The following is a 27,423-nucleotide window of genomic DNA, read 5'->3' on the forward strand; positions in this document are numbered from 1 at the left end:
TTTCATGAATGGGGTTCTTTCTTCGCCTCCACCTGACCCCATTAGGTGCATTTCTGGCAACAAAGACTGCACCATCACTAACGCCTACGGCGCCTTCCCTGACCGGAGCATCTGTCGAGCATCCCAAGTACTGTACCCAACCACCGAGAAAGAGCTCATTTCCATGGTGGCTTCGGCATCAAAATCCAACACAAAAGTGAAAGCAGCCACCAGGTATTCCCATAGCATCCCCAAGGTTGCTTGCCCTGGGGGCCAAGACGGGATCATAATAAGCACCAACAAGCTCAACCGGGTAGTGAATGTTGATGTGAAAAACAGAAGAATGACGGTAGAGAGTGGGGTCCTTCTGAGGGACCTGATCAACGAGGCGGCGAGGAATGGGTTGGCGTTGCCACATACGCCGTATTTTTGGGGACTGACGGTGGCGGGAGTAGTGGCCACTGGGGCTCATGGCAGCTCACTGTGGGGAAAGGGAAGTGCGGTTCATGAGTATGTGGTGGGTATGAGGATTGTGACGCCGGCGACGGCGAAAGAGGGGTATGCCAAAGTGAGGAGCCTATCTGAGTCTGATGAAGAACTCAATGCAGCCAAGGTTGCCATTGGCGTTTTAGGAGTTGTTTCTCAGGTATGTCTTTGTTTATAATTTAATAATTAATAGACCGTTTCAATTAGCACATTGATGATTTTTTTTAATAATATAATATTTTGATATATTTTCATATTAATGAATTGAACACTAAGATTATATACGTATTTTTTCTTATCAGCATGATATTCACTCCATAAGTATTTACAAGGATTTAAGTGTTTACCTTATTGCTTTTTGGTATGACAAAAAATTAATCTCTGTCGTTGATGGTGCATATCTGATGTCTTTCACCAAAAAAGTTGTGCTCTATATCTATTGTTTAATGATTACTTTAGTGATTGAGAGATACAAATTTAAATTGTTTAAATTAAAGCTAATAGGCTCAATATTATTTGTCTATCTTTACAAATATTTATTTCAGTGCGACGCATGAGCACAAGCTATTTATTCCACATTTACTAGAAAAATTAAGAAAAACATAGCTATCATCAAATAATAACATAATAAATCCATTAGACCGATACAGTTTCAATATGGTGGACTTGAAAAAAATGATGAAATCCTAATCTTTTGGCATATATTCACCTCATGGAAAAACGTTACATAAGTACAACTTGGGCTTCCTTGTGTCCTGAGTTATGTCTAGAAAAGTTTAGCCCAAGCAGAAGAAAATTGAGAAGAAAATGGAGGTTTTTATACAGATGCAAACAATTGGTGCTTTTAATTTTCAGGTAACGTTACAATTACAACCCTTGTTTAAACGATCAATCACGTACGAGATGAGGAATTATTCAGATCTGGGAGAGGAATTGATTAGATTTGGGAAAGAGCACGAGTTTGGTGATGTGTCGTGGTATCCTACACAAAAGATGGCCGTGTTCAGACTTGATGATCGAGTGCCCATTAGTCAGAATGGAAATGGTCTTTATGATTCTATCGAATTTCGCGCCACTCCCTCTGCTCAATTAGCTTGTACCAGAGCCAGAGGTTAATCATCATGTTAATACTCAGGATTCTTTCATTTGTCGACATGTTTTTATTTATCGTATAAATGTTTTTCAGAAACTAAACTAACGAGAAGTTGAATTTTCTGTAACAGAGGAACTTCAAGAAGCAATAGGGGACGCTAATGGAAAATGCGTGGACGCAGTAAATGTGACTTGGTCTGATTTCACGGAGGCTTATGGTTTGACTAACAACGGTACTAACTCCTTTTCTCACTTTTTGCTTACGCATTTTGACAAACACCTCATGGACACTTTTTTCTTCATCCATAGGTGATTTAACCAACGTTAGCATCTCAACTTATTAGTTTCTTTAATTTATGCATAAATAGGCAAAATCTTTACTGGGTACCCCGTGATTGGACCAAACAATCGCATGCAAACAACTGGATCATGCCTATTTAGTAAAGAAGACGGACTGCGCACCATATGCCCCTTTGATTCCAGACTAAAACTTTATTTTTTCCACGAAACATCCATCACCGTCCCCTTGTCCAAGGTTTCAAGCTTCATTAAAGATGTGGAGAAGCTAGTTGAATTAGAGCCAAAAGCACTATGTACCTTAGAGCTTAAAGGGGGCCTCCTCTTGCGCTACATCAAAGCTTCAAGTGCTTACCTGGGAACAACAGAGGATTCTCTGGATTTTGATTTCGTATACTATAAAAGCAAGAACCCATTGGTTCCTAGGCTTTTTGAGGACATTTTGAGGAGATTGAGCAGATGGGTTTATTCAAATACGGAGCGTTACCCCACTGGGGAAAGAATAGGAATGTAGCATTCCATGAAGTGATTAAGAAGCATCCGAATGCGGACAAGTTCTTAAGTGTGAAGAGGAAGTATGATCCGCAAGGGATTTTCTCTAGCGAATGGACAGATCAGATTTTAGGGTTAAAAGGAAGTGTAATGATATTCAGAGATGGGTGTGCTCTTGAAGGTCTGTGTATATGCTCAGAAGATCGTCACTGCGCTCCAGCTAGGAAATATTATTGTAGGCCTGGGAAGGTTTATAAGGAAGCCAGGGTTTGTGCTTTCGAAGGCTGAGATTGATATGAAAGAATAAAAGGCCTTTATTGGAAGGATGCTTCCGATCAAAGGGCTTTTCGTGGTGTGATATTTCATATTTAAGATGTTATTCTCATAGTCTTTTCTTGCAGAATAAGGCAATATTGTCATTTCCAATAAGCAATGCTGATTTGATAAAAGAACTGCATTAGTCTCTGTAATTTATATAATGTGACATGTTACTTCTAGTTTGATGCTGCGTTGTTTTCTTAACTGTAGTCCTTAAAAATTGCAATTGCGTGGTATATAAAAAGTAATGTTAGGTTTTTCCTTATGGAAGCGTAAATATACAGTCCTCATAATTTTACTTTCTAATATTTCTCATTCTAAAATCTAAATAAACTCTGCAGACTTTCCAAGAAATTGACAATGAAAATATTTTGTGTGATCAGGTATTTAAAAACTTTGTAAAAAATTGAGGGATAATTAATCCGCAAGTCCTTATAGTTTCAACCAATTTTAAATTAGGTCCTTATAATCGTTGGTGGTAGGGATCGGATGATGGATTAATGATTCACATATCCATTTTAATTATCCTCTTTATTGGCAGCCGAGCTCGTTAAACACATTATTGATGTTCCTAATCAATATTGCTTCTGCTGGATGCTCACATAATTAATAGGACAAAAAACAAAATCCTAAATAGTCGACGCCGTGTCCTGGCTGGCTTTGATTATTGGGCATATATATAGTACACAGAGAGACACCTAACTTATGACTTTTAAACATATCGGTTACGATTTTATGTATACCTAAGAATCATTAAACATGCACTAATTAAATACCCATTGATCTTAGCCGCGAGGCTGAGTGAACGCAATGGGGTGCAATGCAATAAGGTGCAATGCCATAATGATTAACATTAATGTGTTTGGTTTGTTATTAACAAGATGTGCATAAATTATTATTTTTCATATTTAATCAGAAATATAAAAGGTCCAAAATCACAATTCCCAATCATCTTGTTCCTCAACCAAAACACCACCAGCGTGAATGCAAAACCCAAATAAGAATCAGCATGTTTAAAAGAAAAAATCTTGAGCAGATCATGAGCATAACGAATTAAAAGGGAAGAAATATATGAATAAAGTTTTAAACATGGTTTCAAATCTTATAGAGGGCACAAAATAAAAACCAATTCTAAACCATAGAAGCATAAATATCTCATGTTTGTCACAACAAATACTGATTTGAACATTTGCACAGAAAAATAGATCTAGAGGAAGACGTTCATAGAAAACAAAAATATGAAAGGGAGATGTTCAAATGTTGATGGCCAATGATGAAAATGATGATAGTAAAGGAGGGGAGAAAAGAGAGAAGGGCTTGTCTCTGGAAAAAAATAGAGAGAAGAGCTGGAGAGGAAGGGAAAAAAATGTTATTCTAATTCATGGGGCTAATGGTGCCGTGGGGGCTGCTGTCAATAATGGAGGAGAGGGAGGAGACAATGAGAACAAATACAAGGGTAAATAAGACTTTTTGAATCATGCAATGAGTAGTAATAGGAATTCATAAGGGGAGGTATGAATGGGCGTTACCAATTTTTTGGTAATATTCATTATCATGGTAAACTCCATTACTAAACTAAAGAGCAACAAAACATGCTTTTCTTGAAAATGCAATTTTAATTGACATTGCAGTGCTCAAGGTATTATTATATCGTCATTGACATTATTTGTCTGAGTTAATATATACATGTAACGTAACTAGCTACTAGGCAATGCATTTTAAGTTTAAAGCCAAATTTCACCGCCTTATCATTTCTCTCAGTTACAAAGGCTCCCAGCCCCAAGATCACCAGCGAACGAAGTTTACGCAAGAGTTAAGTTTCGACCATGAAAATGCTCAAATCAATTCTCATCATCGTCTTCATAGCTTTCACGAATGGGGTTCTTTCTTCTACTCCAGATGACACCGTCAAGTGTACTTCCACCGACACAAACTGCACCGTCACGAACTCCTACGACATCTTCCCCGATTGGAGCACTTGCCGAGCGTCCCACGTACTGTATCCGACCCCCGAGCGGGAGCTTATTTCCATGGTGGCTTCGGCATCAAAGTCCAACACTAAAGTGAAAGCAACCACTAGGTATTTCCGCAGCATCCCCAAACTTGCTTGCCCCGGAGGCCAAGAAGGGATCATAATAAGCACCGACAAGCTCAGCCATGTCGTGAATGTTGATGTGGAGAACAGAAGGATGACCGTAGAGAGTGGAGTTCTTCTGAGAGACCTGATCAATGAAGCAGCGGAGATTGGGTTGGTTTTGCCGCATAGGCCGTACTGGTGGGGAATAACGGTGGGGGGATTGCTGGCGACGGGGGCTCACGGCAGCTCGCTGTGGGGAAAGCGAAGTGCCGTTCATGAGTACGTCGTGTCGATGAGGATTGTGACGCCGGCGACGGCGGAAGAAGGGTATGCGAAGGTGAGGAGCCTGAGTGAGTCAGATGAAGAACTTGATGCGGCCAAGGTTTCGCATGGGGTTCTTGGGATTGTTTCTCAGGTACGTCTTCGTCCCCATAGCGATGACGATGATGAGGAGTAATTAAATCATACCAAGTTAATAAACTAAGATTGGATTGAACGAAGTAGTTCCTTGGGTTTTTTTGAATATCGTCTTTCAATCGGTAACCAAATGATTTTTTTTTATTTATAACATAACTAAATTGAAAGGTTATTAAACCGATAGACAAGAACTAAATAATAGAAAGAATAACCCGCGTTTAATCGCTTCCGGTTTCATGGATCAAGTTCGATACATGCTTAGTGAAAAACTATCGATAATCTATGTGTGGCACATAATTTGATGCTCAAATAAAAAAAAACTGAAATGAATAATTTTTAATAATAACTAGAAGATATATTTATCACACTAAATGCTGATATATGTAAATTAATTAAGAAACTAATTAATCTATATGACCTGGTTGGTAAATATTCTTTCTTGAGTTGCTTGATCTTTCTGTATGTTTAATTGTTGAGTGAATACATTGACTTTCTCTATATTTTATTTTAATTACAAAAGCTTCTTTTCTATTTTTAAAATTTTACATAAATCTCCAGCGAAATTAAAAGTTAAAAACTATGACTTTTTTTTATCATTATTATGATTTCATTTTTATCCGTCCAATCATTATTTAACTGTTAAATTATATGCTTTGGATCAAAATATCTAGTTTTAACAGTTAAAATATACATAGGAATATTCCTCTATCTTAAATGATTTATCCTTGTGCCGCGCGCATAACCTATTATCTTAATTTCACCAAATTATATTTATATGGCTCGTTTGTGAACAACTTTATTGAGTTCCATAACTTTTTACGTCTATCTTTAATTATTTTAGTGATTAAGCATTTTAGATTTAAGTTATTTAAAATTAAATGGTCCTGTAATATTGGTTTTCACCTAAAATTTCTTCCCCTGACCGGCGTAAGAGCCATCTATTTTAATTCTACCCAAAAAAGAAAAGGAAAAAAAAATTGGGCTCTGGGCCCCTCTAACATCAAAAAGAAAAAAGAATGGGAAAAAAGAGGCAGAGGAGCGCTTTGGTGTTTGAGTATATGTAATATGCTTTCGTCAAGCAGGTAACCTGACAACTGGAGCCCTTGTTTAAACGATCAATTACGTACGTGGCAAAGAAGGATTCAGATTTGGAAGATGAATTGATTAGATTTGGGAAAGCGCACGAGTTTGGTGATGTGACGTGGTATCCATCTCAAAAGCAGGCTGTGTACAGAAGGGACGATCGAGTTTCAATGGATCAGTCTGGAAATGGTCTCTCTGATTTCATCCCATTCCGTTCCCCCCTCTACGCGGTGGCAGCCACTAACAGACCCGCAGGTTAATCGTCTTCCTCTTCATTTCCTTACACGTTTAGCTGCTACATTAGCTGACAGATGAAAAACTACTGAAAGATACCCTAGTTTAGGATTCTTTTATTTCTTTCTTTCTTCCTTGATGTATACATATCATTGCCAAATAGGCCAACAATTACAACTTCAGCATTCGAAATTGATATCAAACACATAGATGTGCCCTTTTTTCAAGAAATTAAGACTAGGGAGAACTTGAATTAGGAGCTTCAAGAAGCAACACAGGCTGGTCACTGGGACGCTGAAGACATCTGCTTATGGTCTGACCAACAACAGTACTCCTTCTTTCTCTCGTTTTCCCCCTTGTGCATTTTGACAAACACTTTATGAACATTTTTGTTACATATTATAACCTGTTCGTTTCTATTTATTCACAAAGTAGGTATAATATTTACTGGATACCCCGTCATTGGACAGAACAATAGCATGCAGTCATCGGGGACGTGCCCGGAAGGTGAAGAAGACGCATTGCTCACCATATGCCTTTGGGATTCTAGCTTCAACTTCAGTTCTTTCACCAGACAGCCTTCAGCATCTCCTTGTCTAACGTTACAAGCTTCATCGAAGATGTGAAGAAGCTAATTGAGTTGGAGCCGCAAGCACTGTGTGGATTAGAGCTGAAAGATGGCATCCTCATGCGTTACGTCAAAGCTTCAAGTGTTTACTTGGGAAAAACAGAAGATGTTGTGGATTTCGATATCACCTACTACAGAAGCAAAGACCCATTAATTCCCAGGCTCTTCGGGGACATTCTTGAGGAGATTGAACAGATAGGGTTGTTCAAATATGGAGGGTTACCTCACTGGGGAAAGAACAGGAATTTAGCATTCAGTCAAGTGATCAAGAAGTACCCAAATGCAGATAATTTTTTAAGCGTGAAAAGTAAGTATGATCCGCAAGAAATCTTCTCTAATGAGTGGACAGATCAGGTTCTGGGGCTAAAAGGAGGTGTGACGATATTAAAAGACGGGTGTGCTCTTGAAGGTTTGTGCATATGATCAGTAGATCGTCACTGTGGTGTACTCTTGAAGGTTTGTGCATATGCTCAGAAAATCGTCATTGTGCACCAAGCAAGAAGTACTACTGCAGGCCCGAGAAGGTTTATAAAGAGGCTAGGGTCTGTGCTTTCTAAGGTTGAGACTTACCTGAAGAAAAAGTTTGTAATGGAAGAATAGTTGAAATCACACTAAGAAAAAAAACTAAATTAATGATGAAATCTACAAATTCTGTAGGAAAAAAAGAAGATATTACTAATTAATTAGTGATAAAATTTTGTCGCTGACTTGATTCAATGACGGAATTTTGCTACTAAATTAGGGTTGAAGGGACTTTCACATATAGTGTGGTATTTTATATTTGATGTGTTTTTTTTATTATCTTTTGTCGTGGAATAATGCAATATTGTCATTTCTAGTCATTGATATTAATTTAATAAAAGAACGATACATGTGATTGTATGTAAACTGTAATGTGACATGGTATTTATGGTTGGATGCTATTTTCTTAAATTTAGTTCCTAAAACTTGCAGTCAAAAAATAAAAAGCAAGTAAAATACACTCTTTATAATTAAATTTACTAATTCAAGATTTAAACAAATACTGCAAATTTTCCAAGGACTTGAAAAATGACAACTTGTGCGATCAGTTTATATTATGAACCCACATACTATTGTGTCCTCCCCCCCCCCCCCCCACATGAGACACTTTGTGATTATAATTTTTATGGATTATTCCAGAGATATCATAGAATTGTGCTTGAAGGTTTTCTATATGTTACCAAATAGTCAGAAGATGGAAGAATGATAACATCATTATTTCACGATAACACGAAGTGTTGGGTGATTAAAATCCATCAATACATATGTAATGAAAACCAGATTCCATGTACGTTTGCCACTGAATCCGAATGTCATGGTGGATGGCCCAACAACCAAATGACAACGAAGCCCAATATATTCTAACTATACAAACCCACTATCTCTCAGCACAAGTCATGTCCATGTTTTGTACAAAAAGACAAAGTCAAGTCCATGATGGATTTTTCTTCGCACAAAAAGCTTATTATGGCAAAACATAATACAAGAGTCGCACATTTTTTTCACCATACAAAAGGGTTGGGTCCTACCGAAAAAGCTATTCCCTTACATGAAGCAACATTCAAAGCCTCACTAAAAGAAAAGTACACAGGCAACCAAATTAAAAACAGAGAAAAAATTATATGCACATGCAAATTTTTTTTTTTGTTTTATAAAAACTCACTGAAATTGAAAAAGACAAACATGTGATCCAAATAAATGAATTGACCAAATGAGCATAAGGTATGAATTTGGGATTTACAAATTTTGGTAGAATGACTAATACGACCTTGGAGAAAGAAAAAGAAAAGGCAATTGAATTTTTTCACATACTAACACGTTGATTAAAATAGGTTGCAAAATTTATTACGTAAATAGTCACTTTCATGTCACAAGTTGTTATTCTTGTTACATATTTAGTATAATTGTGTGTGCAAAAGCATTAAAAATAGTTACAAATAAACAAATTGCAAATTCCCTAATACAAATGACAACTTTCATTATGCAAGTTCTAATTCATTTTACTTGTTTTGTAAAACTGTCTGCAAATAGTTTATAACAAATCATAAAACTCTTTATGCAAATGGTCACTTTTATTTTACTAGTTGTTATTCTCATTATATCTTTAGTAAAATTGTGTGCAAATAGATTTAGAAATGGTTGCAAATAAAGAGATTATGAAACACATTATGGAAATTAGTATATTCTTTTTGAAAGTTCTCAAGCACTTTGCAAATGCTGTTAAAAGCTACCATCATTATAATAATACCCAAAGGCAAACATAATTTGCACTTGTTAATTATCAATAAATGTGCAATAATAATGATTAAATATGTTTTTGTAAACAAATTCTATCTACAATCATAACTCAAATATTATAACAATAGTTAGATAATGCATTTGTGTGTACAACACTATTTTAAAACTTCTTTCCCAATCCAAGAAAATGCTTTTCGAAACAATATGTATCTACTCTTCACTTTTTTGTTTGGCTCTCTTTCTAATACCATTTTTCCCTCCTGCAAAAAATCACTTTATAGTCATCCACTATACTATATTTTATTCACATAATGTAATCACTGTCAAAAGAAGCATATTCAATTCTATTATGAAGTGTAGTAAATCCTACAACTCACTTAACTTAATTTGTTTCACAATAGTGTAGTCATTACTATGACAAATCTAATCAGTTCTATTAATAAATGAATTCAATTTCAATAAAAAGTTAATCTCCCTGGCTTTACTAAAAAGTTGTTATCATTGATACAAATATAATCATTCACATCTTAATTATTGTCATTTCACCACAAACCAACCAGGGTTATTTACTACTCAAGTATCAAAATTTACTACTTAGGTAAGGAAATTTATTACTCTTTCCTAATTTAACGTAATAGAGCAAAAAATGAAAACTAACAAAATAGAAAACTTTTAGAACAAACTTCATTAGAAGATAGTAGAAAGTTAATCAATATACTCTCAAACCTTGCATAAAGATACCCTGATTCTGTGGGTGCTTCTTCTTCCTCTCTCTCTTTCCTGTTTTTTCTTTGCTTCTTCTCTAAACATTATTTATCTCTCTCTCATCTCTCTCTCTCTTTCTCATAGTGTTGGTGATGAGATTGAGAAGGGAAGACAAAAGATAGGAGATACCAAGTCTCAAACCCTAAGCATCAAAGATGGGAGGTACCAAGTCTCAAACCCCAAGCATCATGAAATATTTATTAGAAACATACCAGAACATTGTAGGAGACACCACATTTTCTTCTTCTTTTTCACCGAACCCTTTGACAATTCATGTCTAACCTTTTAGTTCGGCCACCCTTTGAAGAAGAAGAGGACCTAAAGAGAGAAGGAAGAGCTCTCTGAACACAAAGTGAGAGACAAGACAAAAAAAGATGAAAGAAAGGGCATTGAGGTAATTTGATAAAATTTGTAAATCTCAATTTAATACCTAAAGACCTATTTGTCCTTTGTGAAATTAGAATAACTAATCTAAAATTTTAGAATTCAAATGGTATTTATATGGGATTTTTCATGTTTTTATCTCATTTCTTTTGCCCATAATTATTTTTTAAAAAATTAAATCATAAAGATCTTTGAATGAATAATAAAATAAAATAGAATAAATAAAAATATCTTTATTTAGACAGGATAGATCCAAAAGGAGCCCATGTTTTCAATATTATAATTTTAAAAAAAAAATTTTTGCTCAAATTATAAATTGTGTAGTTTGTTACGCTACTGTTTCTAGCTAGTTTTGCTTCTGGATGCTCGGATAATTAATTAGACATAAAAAAACTTTCCTAGCCAGTCGACGCGTATCCGAGCTGGCTTTGATTATTGGCATATCTAATTAATACACAGAGATACCTAACTGGCGTATATATATGGACCACTAAATTGATATCGGTTACGATTCAGATTTCTATATAACTAACAATAATTAAACATGTATTACATATAATCTTATTGTGAAGTACCTTGATCTTAGCCATATGATGCTGAGTGATAAGGTATATTATTATATCGTCATAGCAAGGCTGCGTAGTATATATGTATCTAGGAAGTCAAATTTCATCGCCCTGTCATTTCTGCAACCATGAAAATGCTCAAATCATCACTTCTCATCATCTTCTTCATAGCTTTCAGGAATGGGGTTCTTTCTTCTCCTCCAGATGACCCCGTCAAGTGTACTTCCACCGACACAAACTGCACCGTCACAAACTCCTACGGCATCTTCCCCGATCGGAGCACTTGCCGAGCATCCCAAGTACTGTATCCGACCACCGAGCGGGAGCTTATTTCCATGGTGGCTTCGGCATCAAAGTCCAACACAAAAGTAAGAGCAGCCACCAGGTACTCCCACAGCGTCCCCAAGCTTGCTTGCCCCGGAGGCGAGAACGGGATCATAATAAGCACCAACAAGCTCAACCATGTAGTGAATGTTGATGTGGAGAACAGAAGGATGACCGTAGAGAGTGGGGTGCTTCTGAGAGACCTGATCCATGAAGCGGCGGAGAGTGGGTTGGCTTTGCCGCATACGCCGTACTGGTGGGGAATAACGGTGGGGGGATTGTTGGCAACGGGGGCTCACGGCAGCTCGCTGTGGGGAAAGGGAAGTGCCGTTCATGAGTATGTGGTGTCGATGAGGATTGTGACGCCAGCGACGGCGGAAGAAGGGTATGCGAAGGTGAGGAGCCTGAGTGAGTCAGATGAAGAACTTGATGCGGCCAAGGTTTCGCTTGGAGTTCTTGGGATTGTTTCTCAGGTGCGTCTTTGTCTCCGTCGCGATGATGATGATGAGAAGTTCCTATGTTTTTTTTTTAAATATGCTGTCTGTCAATCGGTAACCAAATGTATTTTATAACATAACAAATTGAAATATTATTACACCGATAAATAGGAATTGAACAATAAAAGAATAGCCTGCGTTTAGTCGCTTCTGATTTAGTGTAATATATTGATTGAAGGATCAAGTTCAATACATGTTTAGTTGAAAAATATGAATAACTTCTCTTACACATCATGTAAAATTAAATGGTGCTATAATGCCTGTTTTCACCTATAATGTTTCTTCCTGTGCATCTATTTTAGTTTTACCTAAAACATAAGAAAACGAAAAGGGCTTTGGGCCCCTCGAACATGATCAAAAATCAAAAGCCGGAGAAGCTTTGACTTTAGGTAATATGTTTTTAAAGTGCAGGTGACCCTACAATTAGAACCCATGTTTAAACGAGCAATTACGTACGTGACGAAGGATGATTCAGATTTGGGAGAGGAATTGATTAGGTTTGGGAAAGAGCTCGAGTTTGGTGATGTGACGTGGTATCCATCTCAGAAGAAGGTGCGTTACAGAGTTGATGATCGAGTTTCCATGGATCAGTCTGGAAATGGTCTCTATGATTTCATCCCATTTCGTTCCACTCTCTCTGCTGTATTAGCTGCCAACAGAGCCACAGGTTAATCGTCTCCCCTCTCCATTTCCTTACACATTTAGCTGATAGAAGAAAAACTGAAAGATACCCAAGTTTAGGACCAACTTATATTATTGATCTTAATATTTAAATTAATGAGGGTTATCTTTCATTGTTTAGAGATCTATTTAAATCATCATCTAAACACTTAGGATTCTTTCATTTTTATGATTATTTCTTATTTAAACAGTTAAATAATCACAAATTCGGCATTCAAAATTAATATATAGAACACATAGATGTGCCCTTTTTTCAAGAAACAAACTAAGGAGAAGTTGAATTTTCTGTAACAGAGGAGCTTCAGGAAGCAACACGGGACGCTAATGGGAAATGCATCAGTGCACAGTTGGTCACTGGGACGCTGAAGACATCTGCTTATGGTTTGACTAACAACGGTATTCGTTCTTTTCCTCGTTTTGCGCCGCCGCTGCATTTTTGACAAATACCTTAAGAACGCTATTTTCCTTCGCCCAGAATTGATTTAAACAACATTAATATATGCATATTACAGCTTGTTTGTTTCTCTTTATTCATAAATAGGTATACTTTTTACTGGGTACCCCGTGATTGGACAGAACAATCGCATGCAGTCATCGGGGACGTGCCTGGAAAGTAACGACGACGCATTGCTCACCATATGCCCTTGGGATTCTAGGCTCCAACTTCAGTTCATTCACCAGACAGCCTTCAGCATCTCCTTATCTAACATTACAAGCTTCATCGAAGATGTGAAGAAGCTAGTTGGATTGCAGCCACAAGCACTGTGTGTATTAGAGCTGAACGATGGCATCCTCATGCGTTACGTCAAAGCTTCAAGTGCTTACTTGGGAAAAACAGAAGATGTTGTGGATTTCGATATCACCTACTACAGAAGCAAAGACCCATTGACTCCTAGGCTGTTCGAGGACATTGTTGAGGAGATTGAACAGATAGGGCTGCTCAAGTATGGAGGGTTACCTCACTGGGGAAAGAACAGGAATTTAGCATTCAGTCAAGTGATCAATAAGTATCCAAATGCAGATAAGTTTTTAAGTGTGAAAAGTAAGTATGACCCACAAGGAATTTTCTCTAATGAGTGGACCGATCAGGTTCTAGGGTTAAAAGGAGCTGTGACGATACTAAAAGATGGGTGTGCTCTTGAAGGTTTGTGTATTTGCTCAGAAGATCGTCACTGCTCACCTAGCAAGAAGTATTTCTGTAGGCCTGGGAAGGTTTATAAAGAAGCTAGGGTTTGTGCTTTCGAAAGCTAAGACGGATATTTGAAGGAAAAGCTTCAATAAAGGGATGCTTCGAGTTCAAATCATATATATAAGACTCCTTTACAGTGATGTTTCAAATTTGAGATGGTGCTGCCCTGTTGCAGATCAAACACAATTCATTTCTGTTGTGTGATTTTAATTTAATAGAAGTATGTGTGATATCCTGGGTAATTTGTAGTGTAACAAATTTAAGAATAATTAATCATGCTTAAATACTTTTTTAGCCTCCAGGTATATATATATATATATATATATATGACTTTCAAGTTTTTTTTTACACAAAAAGCCCATTTTATTGATATTTCACAAAAGGTATTCCATCAATGGCAAAATTGCAATGTGATTGATCACATAATTAAACATAAAATACTCCTCATGAAAATACCAAGTTGAGTCAAGATCACATAATTTCAATATAAATTAAACAGAAGGATGACATTTTTTAAGTGAGATGAATGACACACACAAAATAAAACCAATTTTTGAAAAAAAAAAAAAGGGACAAAATAGTCAAAAGTTTCATGAATTAGGATAAAATTGGCACTATGTTGGTTTTCTTGTCCAAGGGAAGAAGGCGTGTTTAATCTCCGTTGCATTATAAAATAACCAGTCTTTTCATAACCAAAATTATGTGTACCAGGCATATCAAGTTAAGGGATTCTTCCTTCTTTTTTTTAAAAAAAAACTATTTTCATCCATATCAAATATGGTCTTATCGAATACAGCGCAGCTTAAAGATATCAAACTCCTTCAAGTCGATCTTGTTCTATCCAATTACATACTGAGTACATTAATTATATACAATAAAAGACGTTCTAAACTTAAATATCTTAAAAATTTGAAACGAATTGTAATGAAAATGGTAAAGCTTATCCCTTATGGAAGTCCTAAAAATTAATAACTAAATGTATTATGCAGGGTAAATAACAAAATCTAAAGCTGATTTTGTTTTTTTAGAAAGAAATAACAAATCAAAAGCAACGTACAAGTAAATAATTTTGTTTTTTCACGGTTAATGTTGATAATTATGAACGATTTGAAAATTTTGATTGTTAATGTACATTCTTAGACTTAGTTCTCTACGGAATTTGTTGATTTGATCCAGTCATCTAATTAAGTTACATTCTTAGACTTAGTTCTCTACGGAATTTGTTGATTTGATCCAGTCATCTAACTTGTGTGGAAGAACTGGAAATAGAAAGATATTTAGCATCCTCTCCATACTCTCTTTTTCACACTCAATTTCACCCGTCTATTTGATTTAACAGTGTAAGATTATTTATTATGGCATTAAGCTTAATATACACTATTAATTAACTGACTAACGTAAATAAGCACTATGAATTATGATCCTGTGCTAAAAAGTATTTGAGTGATGATAATAAATATATGGCCATTAAATCAAGTCAATAGTTAATTGAATAGGATGTATGCACATATAGGAGCCAGATTAATACTTAGTATAGATGACTTGTCAGAATGTTCTTATGCATATCTGATGAAATATAAAAGCGAAATCATACAAAATAAAAATAAAATGTACCCAAATTGCCAAGTTGAGCAATAATTTGTGCAGAAAAAGTTTTCGTACGAGTATCGATGACTTCTCAGAATATTCTCATGTATATCTGGTGAAATATAAAAGTGTAATCGTGCAAAATTAAAACTGCATTCAAATCGTCAAGTTGAACTGTTATTTTCCCCAAAAAAGGAGAAAACAAATGTTTTCGTAGTGATATAATGTAATAGCCGGCGGCCGAGGGCGGCTGAATATAGAGTTGACCATTAAAAGTACCTTGTTGCCTGCTCGTGTCTTTTTTATTTGTTGGAAATTTATTTTGACTAAGAAACTAGAATTAGTGCTAAATTGTATTCTTAATAATAAGTCGTACGAGATTTCTGAAGAGTGATGCAATCTGAAAGATCAGAGTGTAAAAATCAGAATAAAAAGCAATGCTTAGCCTAGACGCCAATGGAAAACACGACGATTTAAATTAAAACATTTTGAATAATAATGGAACACCAGAGCACGATGAGGATTACTCTGATCACTTCGATTAAATATATTTGTTTTTGCACGTTCTCACCCAAGGGCAGAGAGAAAGCAATAATGCTTTTTCTGGATTTGATGCTACGGGGGAGATCCCGTCATCTAGATCAGCTCAGTTCAGGAGTTTAATTACTAATAGATTCTTTGAGGGACAAAATGTCACATGATTATGCTTTCTTTGGGCTATAAGCCTCATCATTTACCCAAAAAATGACATAATTATGCTATGATCGATGCATCAATTGAAATAGTGACCGACATAAATACTCTGCTTCACTACAATGTTTTATATAGAAATGACATAAGTAAAGTTCATCTATGTCGGTTTAAAGAGTGACTTGCTGGTGGTCGCTGGGGGAAAAAGAGGGGGGGGGTACTTGCCGTCGCCGGTGGACGAGTAATTTATTAATTTAATATTATGCACTCTTAATCATGTGACGAGGCTGCTAGTTGAAAATAAGGATGCCAATAGTTGTTATATCAAGATTCTTCGATAGGTTCAACTAGTAATTGCTATCTATTTTTTCACCCTTTACTATTAAATCATACTTTTCCGATCTTTCAACGTAGTCATCAATCAAATTGGTCTGGTGTGATTCGACAAGTCAGATCGGATTCGCTGTAGGGAAGGGTGGATTACTGGAGGATTGGAGCAAATTAAATTTACCAACTTCGGCTAAAAGTTGGTGCAAATTTTGGACCCAGACAAGAGAAAAAAACTCCAATTAACCCTTGTACTGACTTCTTGAAAACAACTTTATTCCTTGCGCTTGTGTGTGTGTGTGTGTGTGTGAGAGAGAGAGAGAGAGAGAGAGATGTTATTTACATAATAATTTCATCATAAGACCTAATAAAAACCCTTTGAATTAAAATACTTCACTGTAAATTTCTTGATCTTGAAGAGAAAACAATATACAATATTGGTGGTTGGGATGGATTTTCCTTTTCCATCTGCTTTATTAGACTTGTTCTTCTATATAAATATATGTTCCTTTATGCTCTGCTCTCGCTTAATAAGACCAATAAAACTCTGCTAATCGACGTGCGTCGTCCGATCGCGCTGGCTTCGATACTTCATATCTTCCGCGCGCACACATGCGTAATATTAAATTCACACTGGTTGTAGCTTATGGATGGCTAACAGTAATTAAACATGCACTAATCTTCATTGTTAAGTGCGATCGATCTTAGCGATATTAAGGCCACGAGAGTTAAAATATTATATAAGTATTGTCGTGTGTCATTAAGATTTATGATGCGTGATTTAGCTATAACGATCAGGCCAAACTAGTCAAATGTTTGAAGTCCAATTTCACCACCCTCTCATTTCTCTCGTGTGCGAAAAATCCCATCTCGATCTGAAATCTCTCTCTCTCTATATAAGCAGACACATCGCAGGGCGCATTACAATACGGGATAGAGTTTTTACCCAAAAGTAGGCCAAGCTTCAACCATGAAAATACTCAAATCCACTCTCATAATCTTCCTCATAGTTTTCGTGAATGGGGTTCTTTCTTCTCCTCCAGATGACCCCGTCCAATGCACTTCCGGCAACAAAGACTGCACCGTCACAAACTCCTATGGCGTCTTTCCTGACCGGAGCACTTGCCGAGCATCCCAAGTAATGTACCCAACCACCGAGCAAGAGCTTACTTCCATGGTGGCTTCGGCATCGAAATCCAACACAAAAGTGAAAGCAGCCACCAGATATTCCCATAGCATCCCCAAGCTTGCTTGTCCTGGAGGCCAAGACGGGATCATAATAAGCACCAACAAGCTCAACCGTGTAGTGAAGGTGGATGCGGAAAGCAGAAGAATGACGGTAGAGAGTGGCGTGCTTCTAAGAGAAGTGATCAGTGAAGCGGCGAAGAATGGGCTGACGTTGCCGTACACTCCGTACTGGTGGGGAATAACGATGGGAGGATTGTTGGCGACGGGGGCTCACGGCAGCTCGCTGTGGAAAAAAGGAAGTGCGATTCATGAATATGTGGTGTCCATGAGGATTGTGACGCCGGCGGCGGCTGAAGAAGGGTATGCGAAGGTGAGGAGCCTAACCGAGTCGGATGAAGAACTTGATGCGGCCAAAGTCTCCCTTGGCGTTCTTGGGGTTGTTTCTCAGGTATGGCTTCGAATTCGGTTCCTTTGCGAGATTTTTTTTTTTCAATATTTGATTACTTCACATTTCTAATATAAAAACTAGTTCTTTTTACTTGAAAAATAATAACTATTATAATTAATTAACTTATTTAATTTCGTTAATGTATTCAAAACCAGCAGGAATTAGCAAAATGACTGGATAATCATCAACTGCTTCATGCAATTTTAACTGATCCTGCGCCATGTTGCACGGGAATGGCTTTTTTCTTTTGGGAGGCAAAATTTCTTCCATTTAAAAAGTTAACGATTAAAAATTTATTACTCAGTAGGATTTGATATATTTTTATACATAGAAAATATTGATTTTTTATACAACGGAAGGAACATAGAAAATAATCAAATATTGATATTATACTGGAATTCGTACACAGAAAGTATCGTACTCAAATTCAAGTCCTTCCAGGTGAATAAAATTTATAAGAGTTTCCACTGATTTTTGTCTAAAAAATTAAATTAAAAAAATCAACCAGATACGTCTTTGAATGAACTTGTAAAGACGAAAATTCAGCTGGAGCGCCGGGACCCACTAATTTGGCAGATAGGGAAACAATACATAAAACACAACTTGTGCCCTGTTCTTATCTTAAAGTAGTGACATTTGGCCCTGCTTGGTTTATTCGTTTTCCACGCACGTGAACGCAGATCATCTTATGATAAAATATTTGTAAATACTGGTGAATCTCTGCAGGTGACCCTCCAGCTAGAACCCATGTTCAAACGAGCTCTTACGTATGTGGAAAAGGACGATTCAGACTTGGCAGAAGAATTGGTTAATTTTGGCAAAGAACACGAGTTCGGTGACGTGGGCTGGTTCCCATCACAGAAGAAGGCACTGTACAGAGTTGACGATCGAGTTTCGAACAAACACTCTGGAAATGGTCTCTATGATTTCATCCCATTTCGTCCCACTCTCACTGCTACCTTAGCTGCTACCAGAGGCACTGGTTAGTTTAGCTTAATTACTGGCATTGTATAAATTGATATAAACTGCATAAATTCACTAGCCTTAAAGCAGTCTTCCGAGAAACTAAGCTAAGTAGGACTTGAATCTTTGTGTAACAGAGGAGCTTCAAGAAAAAACAAGGGACGCTAATGGCAAATGCATTGGTGCCAAGTTGGTGACTGGAACGCTGAAGACCGCTGCTTATGGCTTGACTAACAACGGTACTCATTCTTCTTTCATTTGCATATTTCAACGAACGCCTTTCATCAACACTTAATTCATTCGTTCATAGTTTTTACTTTAAACAAACCACATTAAAACTCAATGCCTCTTGGTTTGTTTTTGTAAAATATACAGGTATTTTCTTTACCGGGTACCCCGTGGTTGGACCGAACAATCGCATGCAGTCATCTGGGACATGCCTAGACAGTTTAGAAGACGGAAAAATCACCATATGCCCTTGGGATTCTAGACTTGGACTCCAATTCTTCCACCAAACAGCCTTCACTATCTCCTTGTCTAACATTCCGGGCTTCATTAAAGATGTGCAGAAGCTAGTTGAATTGGAGCCACAAGCATTGTGTGGATTAGAGCTCAACAATGGAATCCTTATGCGTTATGTCAAAGCTTCGAGTGCTTACCTGGGGAAAACAGAAGATGCAGTTGATTTCGACATCACTTACTTCAGAAGCAAGGACCCATTGTCTCCGAGGCTGTTTGAGGATATTTATGAGGAGATTGAGCAAATGGGGTTGTTCAAATATGGGGGGTTGCCCCACTGGGGAAAGAACAGGAACTTAGCGTTCATTGAAGTAATCAAGAAGTACCCAAATGCACAGAAGTTCTTGAGTGTGAAAAACAAGTATGATCCACAAGGGATTTTCTCTAGTGAGTGGACAGATCAGGTTCTAGGATTGAAAGAAAGTGTGACAACGTTAAAAGATGGATGTGCTCTTGAAGGTTTGTGTATTTGCTCAGAAGACCGTCATTGTGCACCAAGCAAGAAGTATTATTGTAGGCCTGGTAAGGTTTACAAGGAAGCTAGGGTCTGTGCTTTTGACAATGAGGCTAATTTGAAGGACGAGCTTTGATGGGAGGATGCTTTAATCCGAATCAAAGGGGCTTTCCATTGTGTATTAATAACATCTTGTGTGCGTTTCTCTTTTAATTTGTTGCAGAAATAGTTGCAGAAATACTATTTCTTTTACGTCGATATTAGATATTTATTTAATAAAGGAAGTATGATTTCTAATTTTTTTTGAGGTGCGTCGCCAATGCTATTTTATCGTTCTCTCTCTCTCTCTCTCTCTCAAATAATTACAATCATCCCTAGGTAAGTAAAAAGATAATTTGGACTGTTTCTTGCCAAAAAATGTGAATGCACTGATGTTTATAAATTCACTCAAAAATAGAAGTGGCTCTTTCTATTCCCCCCTTACTTTGGTGTGATTTCATGAACTACGTTTCCCTGTGCAAATTCTAGCAGCCGGAGTCCTCTGCAGAACATCTTTCAGCAAACAAGACAATGGAGCCCAAGCTGTACTTTTATGTTTTTTAGGTAAAAAGGACAATTTATACTAGTTTTATTGTTAAATGTTTTTTTGTACCAGAGTTTTATTGTTAGTTGTTAAGTGTTAACCTCTGTAGGAAGCAGAGAACAAACAAATTTGGCTAAAGAGTAAAGACCTTTGAAAACGATGATGTCCTCCCTAAACTTTTTTTTTTTTGCCCACCCAGTTCACCGGAGCTTTGTTCTAATTACATTTGGATCCGATCTGCGTCGTGTATCTGGCTATGGTGGGTGAGTCTCCCAACGGAGATTTCTACATATGTTGAGGCTTGAACTCGAGACATCATTTAAACGGTACCAAATTGTTTACCACTTGGACCAATCCCTGTTGGTACGTCCTCCCTAAACTTTCCATGCTGCATCTCTCGACTATGTGGCCATCAGTTTAACTGTCAGGGCCCCACATGGCCCAACACCATCGTCCGGACCCAACACATGTGAGGGCCCAATATAACTGTCATATTAAAAGTCGTTGTTTGGTTGTTTGAACTTTGAAATGATTCTGACCCAAAAAAAAAAAAAGAACTTTGAAATGAGATTTCTGCGATCTGAGAGATAGGACCAAGGAAGAAAGGTATCCCGGGATTTTAGACAGAGTAATAATATTCAAGAAAACGTATACGGAATTAAATTAGAACAAAAGCGATGCTTATCCAAACGCAACAACAGCGTTTAAATTATCATAATTTAACCGGTAGTTTAGTACATTAACTCTGTTAATTTTAAATTAAAATTCTAGGTTACTGTTTTATCAAATAATTGTTGGTAAATTAGTAATTCATCATTACTAAGTTCAAATTTCTTGTCTATTTTCTATCTATATTTTAACCCCCAATACTTTTTCAACCTTTCTACGTAGTCTAGGAGTAAAATTGGTCGTCTCGCCTGATTCCATTAAATTATTCAGATAGAATTTAGGATCAAAGAAAAATTTACAGGCGGATTGGACCAAATCTAATTTCGGCTGAAAAATGTAGTAAATTTTGGACAGAGGGAATTATTAGTTTCTAGTGAATAATCCTGCATGCACACATAATTTCTGTGCGCAGCTCAGCCGCTATATCATATGTATGCATTATGAAAACCTAATTAATGAAACCATGCAAATGCTTAAATTCGTTGTCGTCATCTTGTTCTTAGTTTTCATTCATGGGGCTTTTTCTTCTCCTCCCGATGATCCCATCAAATGCACCTCCGGCAACTCAGACTGCACCATCACTAACGCCTACGGTGCCTTCCCTGACCAGAGCACTTGCCGAGCATCCCAAGTACTGTACCCAACCTCCGAGCAAGAGCTTGTTTCCGTGGTGGCTTCGGCATCAAAGTTCAACACAAAAGTGAAAGCAGCCACCAGGTACTCCCACAGCGTCCCCAAGCTCGCTTGCCCTGGAGGCCAAGACGGGATCTTAATAAGCACCAACAAGCTCAACCGTATAGTGAACACTGATGTGAAGGGCAAAAGGATGACGGTGGAGAGTGGTGTGCTTCTGAGAGACTTGATCAGTGAGGCAGCGAAGAATGAGCTGGCTTTACCGTATACACCGTACTGGTGGGGAATAACGGTGGGGGGATTGATGGCGACGGGGGCTCATGGCAGCTCGCTGTGGAAAAAGGGAAGTGCCGTTCATGGGTATGTGGTGTCGTTGAGGATTGCGACACCGGCGACGGCGGAAGAAGGGTATGCAAAAGTGAGGAGCCTATCTGAGTCTGATGAAGAACTCGATGCAGCTAAGGTTTCCCTTGGGGTTCTTGGGATTGTTTCTCAGGTATGTCTTCGAACGTAATTGGATTTCACCTCCGGGAAAGTTCATTTATCTATTTAAATATTTTGATGAACTTGCATAATTGTTTCGTAGTGAAAAAATACGCAGTAACATGTAATACAGAAAGTTGACTTTACTTAGTAATAGGAAAACGTTCTTTTACTATATATATATATATATATATATATATATATCAACAGATGAGTAAGTCGAGTAAACATTTTTAGCGGGAAAAAAAGAAGAAGAAAGGATGTTGTAAAATCTAAATAAATTACACAGGACCTCTTTGTAATCTTTTTTGGGAATCCAAGTGTTTTAAATTTTGTGCAAGACCTCTTATAAATTACGGAAGAATAGTTGTAAAGTAAGCCAAATCTCTTGTAAATAAAGCAATACCTCTTGCAAATTTTGCAAGACACCTTCTCATCTTGAATTTGCGGCATTGACCTGCTTCTCTTCGTTTATACTTTTTGTATATATTGCAGGTAACCATACAGCTAGCACCTATGTTTAAACGAGCTCTTACGTACGTGACAAAGAACGATTCAGATTTGGGAGAGGAAATGGCTCGTTTTGGCAAAGAGCACGAGTTCGGAGATATAACATGGTATCCATCTCAGAGGAAGGCACTGTACAGAGTTGATGATGGAGTTTCCATGTAACTGCCCGGGAATGGTCTCTTTGATTTCATCCCATTTCGACCCACTCCTGCTGCTGAATTGGCTGCTGTCAGAGCCACAGGTTAATTAAAACTAGCCAACTGGAAATAACTGATCCGAAGATACCTAATTTTCTTTTGTTGTAATTAAAGACGACTATAGACAGCTACCCCAAACTCAATGGGCTTTAACATTTAAATCTAACCATTTGTTTGTGGTAAATCATTTGGTGGCATTCTTTTACAAAGGACAAATAATTTAAACTTTGAGTCAAGTCCAACTTCAAATTGACGGGACATTCTCCCAGACACAAGTTTCTTTTAATTCGCAATAAACCTTGGCCCAGCAACATATAGTTTGTCACTGGTATCATCATCTCGAGATTTATCATTCATAATTTTTTTTATCTTTCCATATGAATAAACAATGACAACTTTAATGTTTAAAATTGATATAAATTACATGAATTCGCCACTCTTTATGTAGTCTTTCCAGAGAATAATTTATAAGCTAAGCAGAATGTGTGTAACAGAGGAACTTCAAGAATCAACAAGAGACGCGAATAGCAAATGCGATGTTGCCAAGTTTTTCACGGGAATTCTAAAGAACTCTGCTTATGGCTTGACTAACAATGGTAGCCATTCTATCCTCACTGACACATTTCATCAAATACCTTTTAACACTAGCTTCTTCGTCCGTAGTTACTTAAATAAACAACACTAAAATCATTACCCTTTTGGTTTCTTTCTACTGAAATAGGTAAACTCTTTACTGGATACCCCGTGATTGGGCAGAACAATCACATGCAATCATCTGGGACATGCCTAGGAAACTTAGAAGATGGAAAGATCACCGCATGCCCTTGGGATTCTACACTCGCACATCAGCTCTTCCACCAAACAGCCTTCAGTATCACCTTGTCTAACATTCCAAGCTTCATTAGAGATGTACAGAAGATAGTTGAATTAAAGCCACAAGCATTATGCGGATTAGAGGTCAACGGAGGAATCCTAATGCGTTATGTCAAAGCTTTGAGTGCTTACTTGGGTAAAGCAGAAGATGCTATCGATTTTGACATCACTTACTTCAGAAGCAAAGACCCACTGTCTCCGAGGCTTTTTGAGGACATTTATGAGGAGATTGAGCAAATAGGATTGTTCAAATACGGAGGGTTGCCCCACTGGGGAAAGAACAGGAACTTAGCATTCATTGAAGTGATCAAGAAGTACCCAAATGCAGAGAAGTTCCTGAGCGTGAAAAGCAAGTATGACCCACAAGGAATTTTCTCTAGCGAGTGGACAGATCAAGTTTTAGGGTTGAAAGAAGGTGTGACAATATTGAAAGATGGGTGTGCTCTTGAAGGTTTGTGCATATGCTCTGAAGATCGTCACTGTGCACAAGCAAGAAGTATTACTGTAAGCCTGGTAAGGTTTATAGGAAGCGAGAGTCTGTGCTTTTGACGATAAGGCTGATTTGAAGGAAGAGCTTTGATGGTAGGATGCTTTGAATCAATGGGCCGTGGCACAAACAGTACTCCTGCATTTATGGCATTATTAATTCAATAAAAGGAGTATGATTGTTGTAATTTATTATTGTCAATGCCATTTTCTTTTCCCCCATAATTACCATCACAAGGTACGAAAAATAATTTAGATCTTTTTCTTTATAAAAGAGACAAAGTCACTTCACTTTTAATTTCTTGATCTGAGGAGAAGGATTAAGGAGTATATAATTCGTGGTTGGGATGGGATGGATTTAATGCACATCCGCTTTAATTATCCGTTTTTGGCGCCTTGCTTTTTCACTGCATTATGATATGTGCTTCATGCTTCTGCTGGTCTTTAAATCAAGCTAATTACGCTGTGTTATCGAGACGTTTTCGATATGGCTTTGATATATAAATATATATATAGAGAGAGGGGGGGGAGGGAGGGAGAGAATTAAATTGATAGCACTGGTTATCGTTATGGCTTATAAGCTAAGGTTAATTAATGAAACATGCAAATCTTTAATTCGTGAACTTCGGAAGTTCATGAGTGATAAAATCTTTAATTGGTGCAGTGTATCGACCTTGTAGACACCTAAGGCTCCATACAGTATTCTTGATTGTTGTGTGAACCCACAGTTATTAATAACAAAGCCCAGTTTCGGAGACGGTTCATGTCAGAAAGTGCTGAAATTGATGAAAATGTGGACCTTGATGGGGGAAAATTACATGGATGAGATGGATGATGATGTTGAATAACAGAGATGATGTGTGGGTGGAGGTGGTGATGAAGATGCAGAAGAGATTGAAGATGAAGACTCTCAAGTAGGGGGGCCTAGCAGAAACGACCAAATGCTTGAAGCTCATAGAATCGGCAATGTGATTGAATATATAGAGAACAAGAAAAGCCATCTCCCATTGATGAAGATGAGAGGAATATACATTATGAACTCCTCGTCCTTCCTTGGAATGCCAATAACAATGATTAATGGGAGACGTGTGAGCCAGTAAGTCATATTCTTTAGGTGGGAGCTTAGGATATCATGGATTATAATAAGGATTTGAGTATATTCTATTACCTTGTAGGTGAGATTAATGAAAGATAGGGACGCTGGAGGAGGCAAAGGCTATGCTTTTGTGGCATCTATAACAAAAGAAGTTGCACAAAATGCCATTCAAGAGTTACATAACAAGGAGTTCAAGGTATCTATGATGCTGTTTGAAAATGGTATTTTTCCTTTTCTGTAATGAATTTCAGAGAGCAACATTGCGTCAAGGATCTTCTGGTGTTTAGTTACTACTACCTCCCTATTGATTTCTTTCATCAGCATGACAGGTGTGGGATGTGAAATTTTCATGTACGCTAGAAGTTTCATTAATTGTCATTTGTCTAGGTTCTCATAATTTAAAAGGCAAAGAAAATAAAGTTCCTAGCTTCTCTAATTCTTCCAGTATTTTTGCAAACTAATTGTTGTCAGACCTGTTACAATAAGTACCATAACACAACATTTTGTTCTTTGATTCGTGCTGCCACGTAATGTCGGGAGTCGTTTGGGTGTTTGATGTTAGTTAGATTCACTAATGACAACCAAATCATGAGGAAAAATTTTTTTGAACATCAAATAATGTGGTGCTAAGCTAAGATGTTCACCATCATACCTGAGGGTGCTACCATTGAACAACTAAGAACTCGGCATGGGGAAGTAACCAAAATGGTCATGGCCCCTGGCAAAAGAGGAGGGAAACATGTTTTTTTTTTTTTTTTTCATTTATTATGCGGAGAGAGAGGTCTAGTGCAGTGAAGGCTGTAAAAGATACAGAAAAATGTAGATGGCAGCGGTTCTAAATGATATAGGCTGGCCTTCTCTTTACGTAAATCTGTGTTTTGTTTTTCTATATCCTTGTCTTGTGTAAGTATCAATTGAAGCTGTTTATCACATAGCGTTATGTTTACTCCGAGACAGGCTCGTCAGTGTGTGGGATGTTGTTCTTGCAAAGCCTCAGTTCTATAAAAAGAAAAAAAAATCTGATGAAGTTGTGTCTACAACACCGGCCTTCATTTGAATCTTCTTCCACATCAATGGCATGGCGACAAGAGCAAGTGAACCAAGAACCAGCCCCACTAATGGCTGGAGGCCAAGAGAAGTGATGTTTCTTGCCCCACCCAGTAGCGTTTGTCAGTGGTAGTTTAGTAACTTGAGAAATGGAATAGCTTTCATATATAATCAAAATCCCCTCTGTACCTACTTCCACCCACACCAAAATAGAAGGAAGTAGAAATCATGGAAACGTAGGTAGGATCAACAACAGTGGTTAATGCTGGTTTTTCTTTTTTAGATGAGTCAGCTGATCCAATCAAAGCCTTATTGTCTGCCTTGGCTTCATTTTCCTGACAAATCAGTAGAAAAAGAAGTTGCCAACAGTTTAGCTTCAAGGTAAGAACACTCTGTTTGTTTGATATATTGCAAGAACAGAGACAACAGAGGAGCGAATGTTATGGTTGCTCTGAGACAAAAGAAAGTAAGATTTTATAAACCAACAATCTAGGAGCCGAAAGAATGAACCTCAATCTTTCTGAACTGTACACAAATCTTCTCCGAGGTTGCAATAGAAGCATGATCTGTCAATGGAAGTGATTGGGAAGATAGATAGCTGTGTCGTATTCAATCTGTCATTGGAGGTCAAACAAGTAGCGAACATCTTTGCCGTATAGCTTCTATGGGACGAACGTGTTGACGGTGGACGTAGAGGTTAGAGAAAATGACAATTGAAACACGCAATTATTTCTTCAGAAAGTAACACTACAGTTAATGTGAAAGAAGGAAAGCTCACTATAATAAGTTTGTTTTACCACAAGTGATGAGAATCCGGACAATCAATGAGACGACACAAAGCATATTTTATTAGGTGGATGGACGTTTACTTTCTCGATAGAAACACGTCATGGTTGATTTAT

At 37.4% G+C, this 27,423-nt stretch overlaps 2 protein-coding genes and 3 pseudogenes across 2 annotated transcripts; all 5 read left to right on the forward strand.

Annotated features, from left to right (window-relative positions):
• Positions 1-2,941, forward strand: LOC114739111 (probable L-gulonolactone oxidase 6; annotated as a pseudogene).
• Positions 2,942-4,490: 1,549 nt separating this feature from the next.
• Positions 4,491-7,660, forward strand: LOC114739114 (probable L-gulonolactone oxidase 6; annotated as a pseudogene).
• A 3,517-nt stretch (positions 7,661-11,177) lies between these two features.
• LOC114739110 (probable L-gulonolactone oxidase 6) lies at positions 11,178-14,050 on the forward strand. The gene is made up of 4 exons (XM_028927160.1): positions 11,178-11,874; positions 12,310-12,565; positions 12,874-12,975; positions 13,121-14,050. The coding sequence occupies exons 1-4, from the start codon at positions 11,206-11,208 to the stop codon at positions 13,828-13,830; spliced, it is 1,737 nt and encodes a 578-aa protein (XP_028782993.1). The 5' UTR covers positions 11,178-11,205; the 3' UTR covers positions 13,831-14,050.
• A 3,178-nt stretch (positions 14,051-17,228) lies between these two features.
• LOC114739109 (probable L-gulonolactone oxidase 6) lies at positions 17,229-20,230 on the forward strand. Its single transcript, XM_028927159.1, has 4 exons — positions 17,229-18,008; positions 18,735-18,990; positions 19,109-19,210; positions 19,347-20,230. The coding sequence occupies exons 1-4, from the start codon at positions 17,343-17,345 to the stop codon at positions 20,078-20,080; spliced, it is 1,758 nt and encodes a 585-aa protein (XP_028782992.1). The 5' UTR covers positions 17,229-17,342; the 3' UTR covers positions 20,081-20,230.
• Positions 20,231-21,659: 1,429 nt separating this feature from the next.
• On the forward strand, positions 21,660-24,472 carry LOC114739116 (probable L-gulonolactone oxidase 6; annotated as a pseudogene).
• Positions 24,473-27,423: the final 2,951 nt, after the last annotated feature.

The sequence above is a fragment of the Neltuma alba genome, unplaced genomic scaffold (assembly GCF_004799145.2).
Source record: "Neltuma alba isolate B1F8T4 unplaced genomic scaffold, ASM479914v2 tig00013769_pilon, whole genome shotgun sequence".
Lineage (NCBI taxonomy): Eukaryota > Viridiplantae > Streptophyta > Magnoliopsida > Fabales > Fabaceae > Neltuma > Neltuma alba.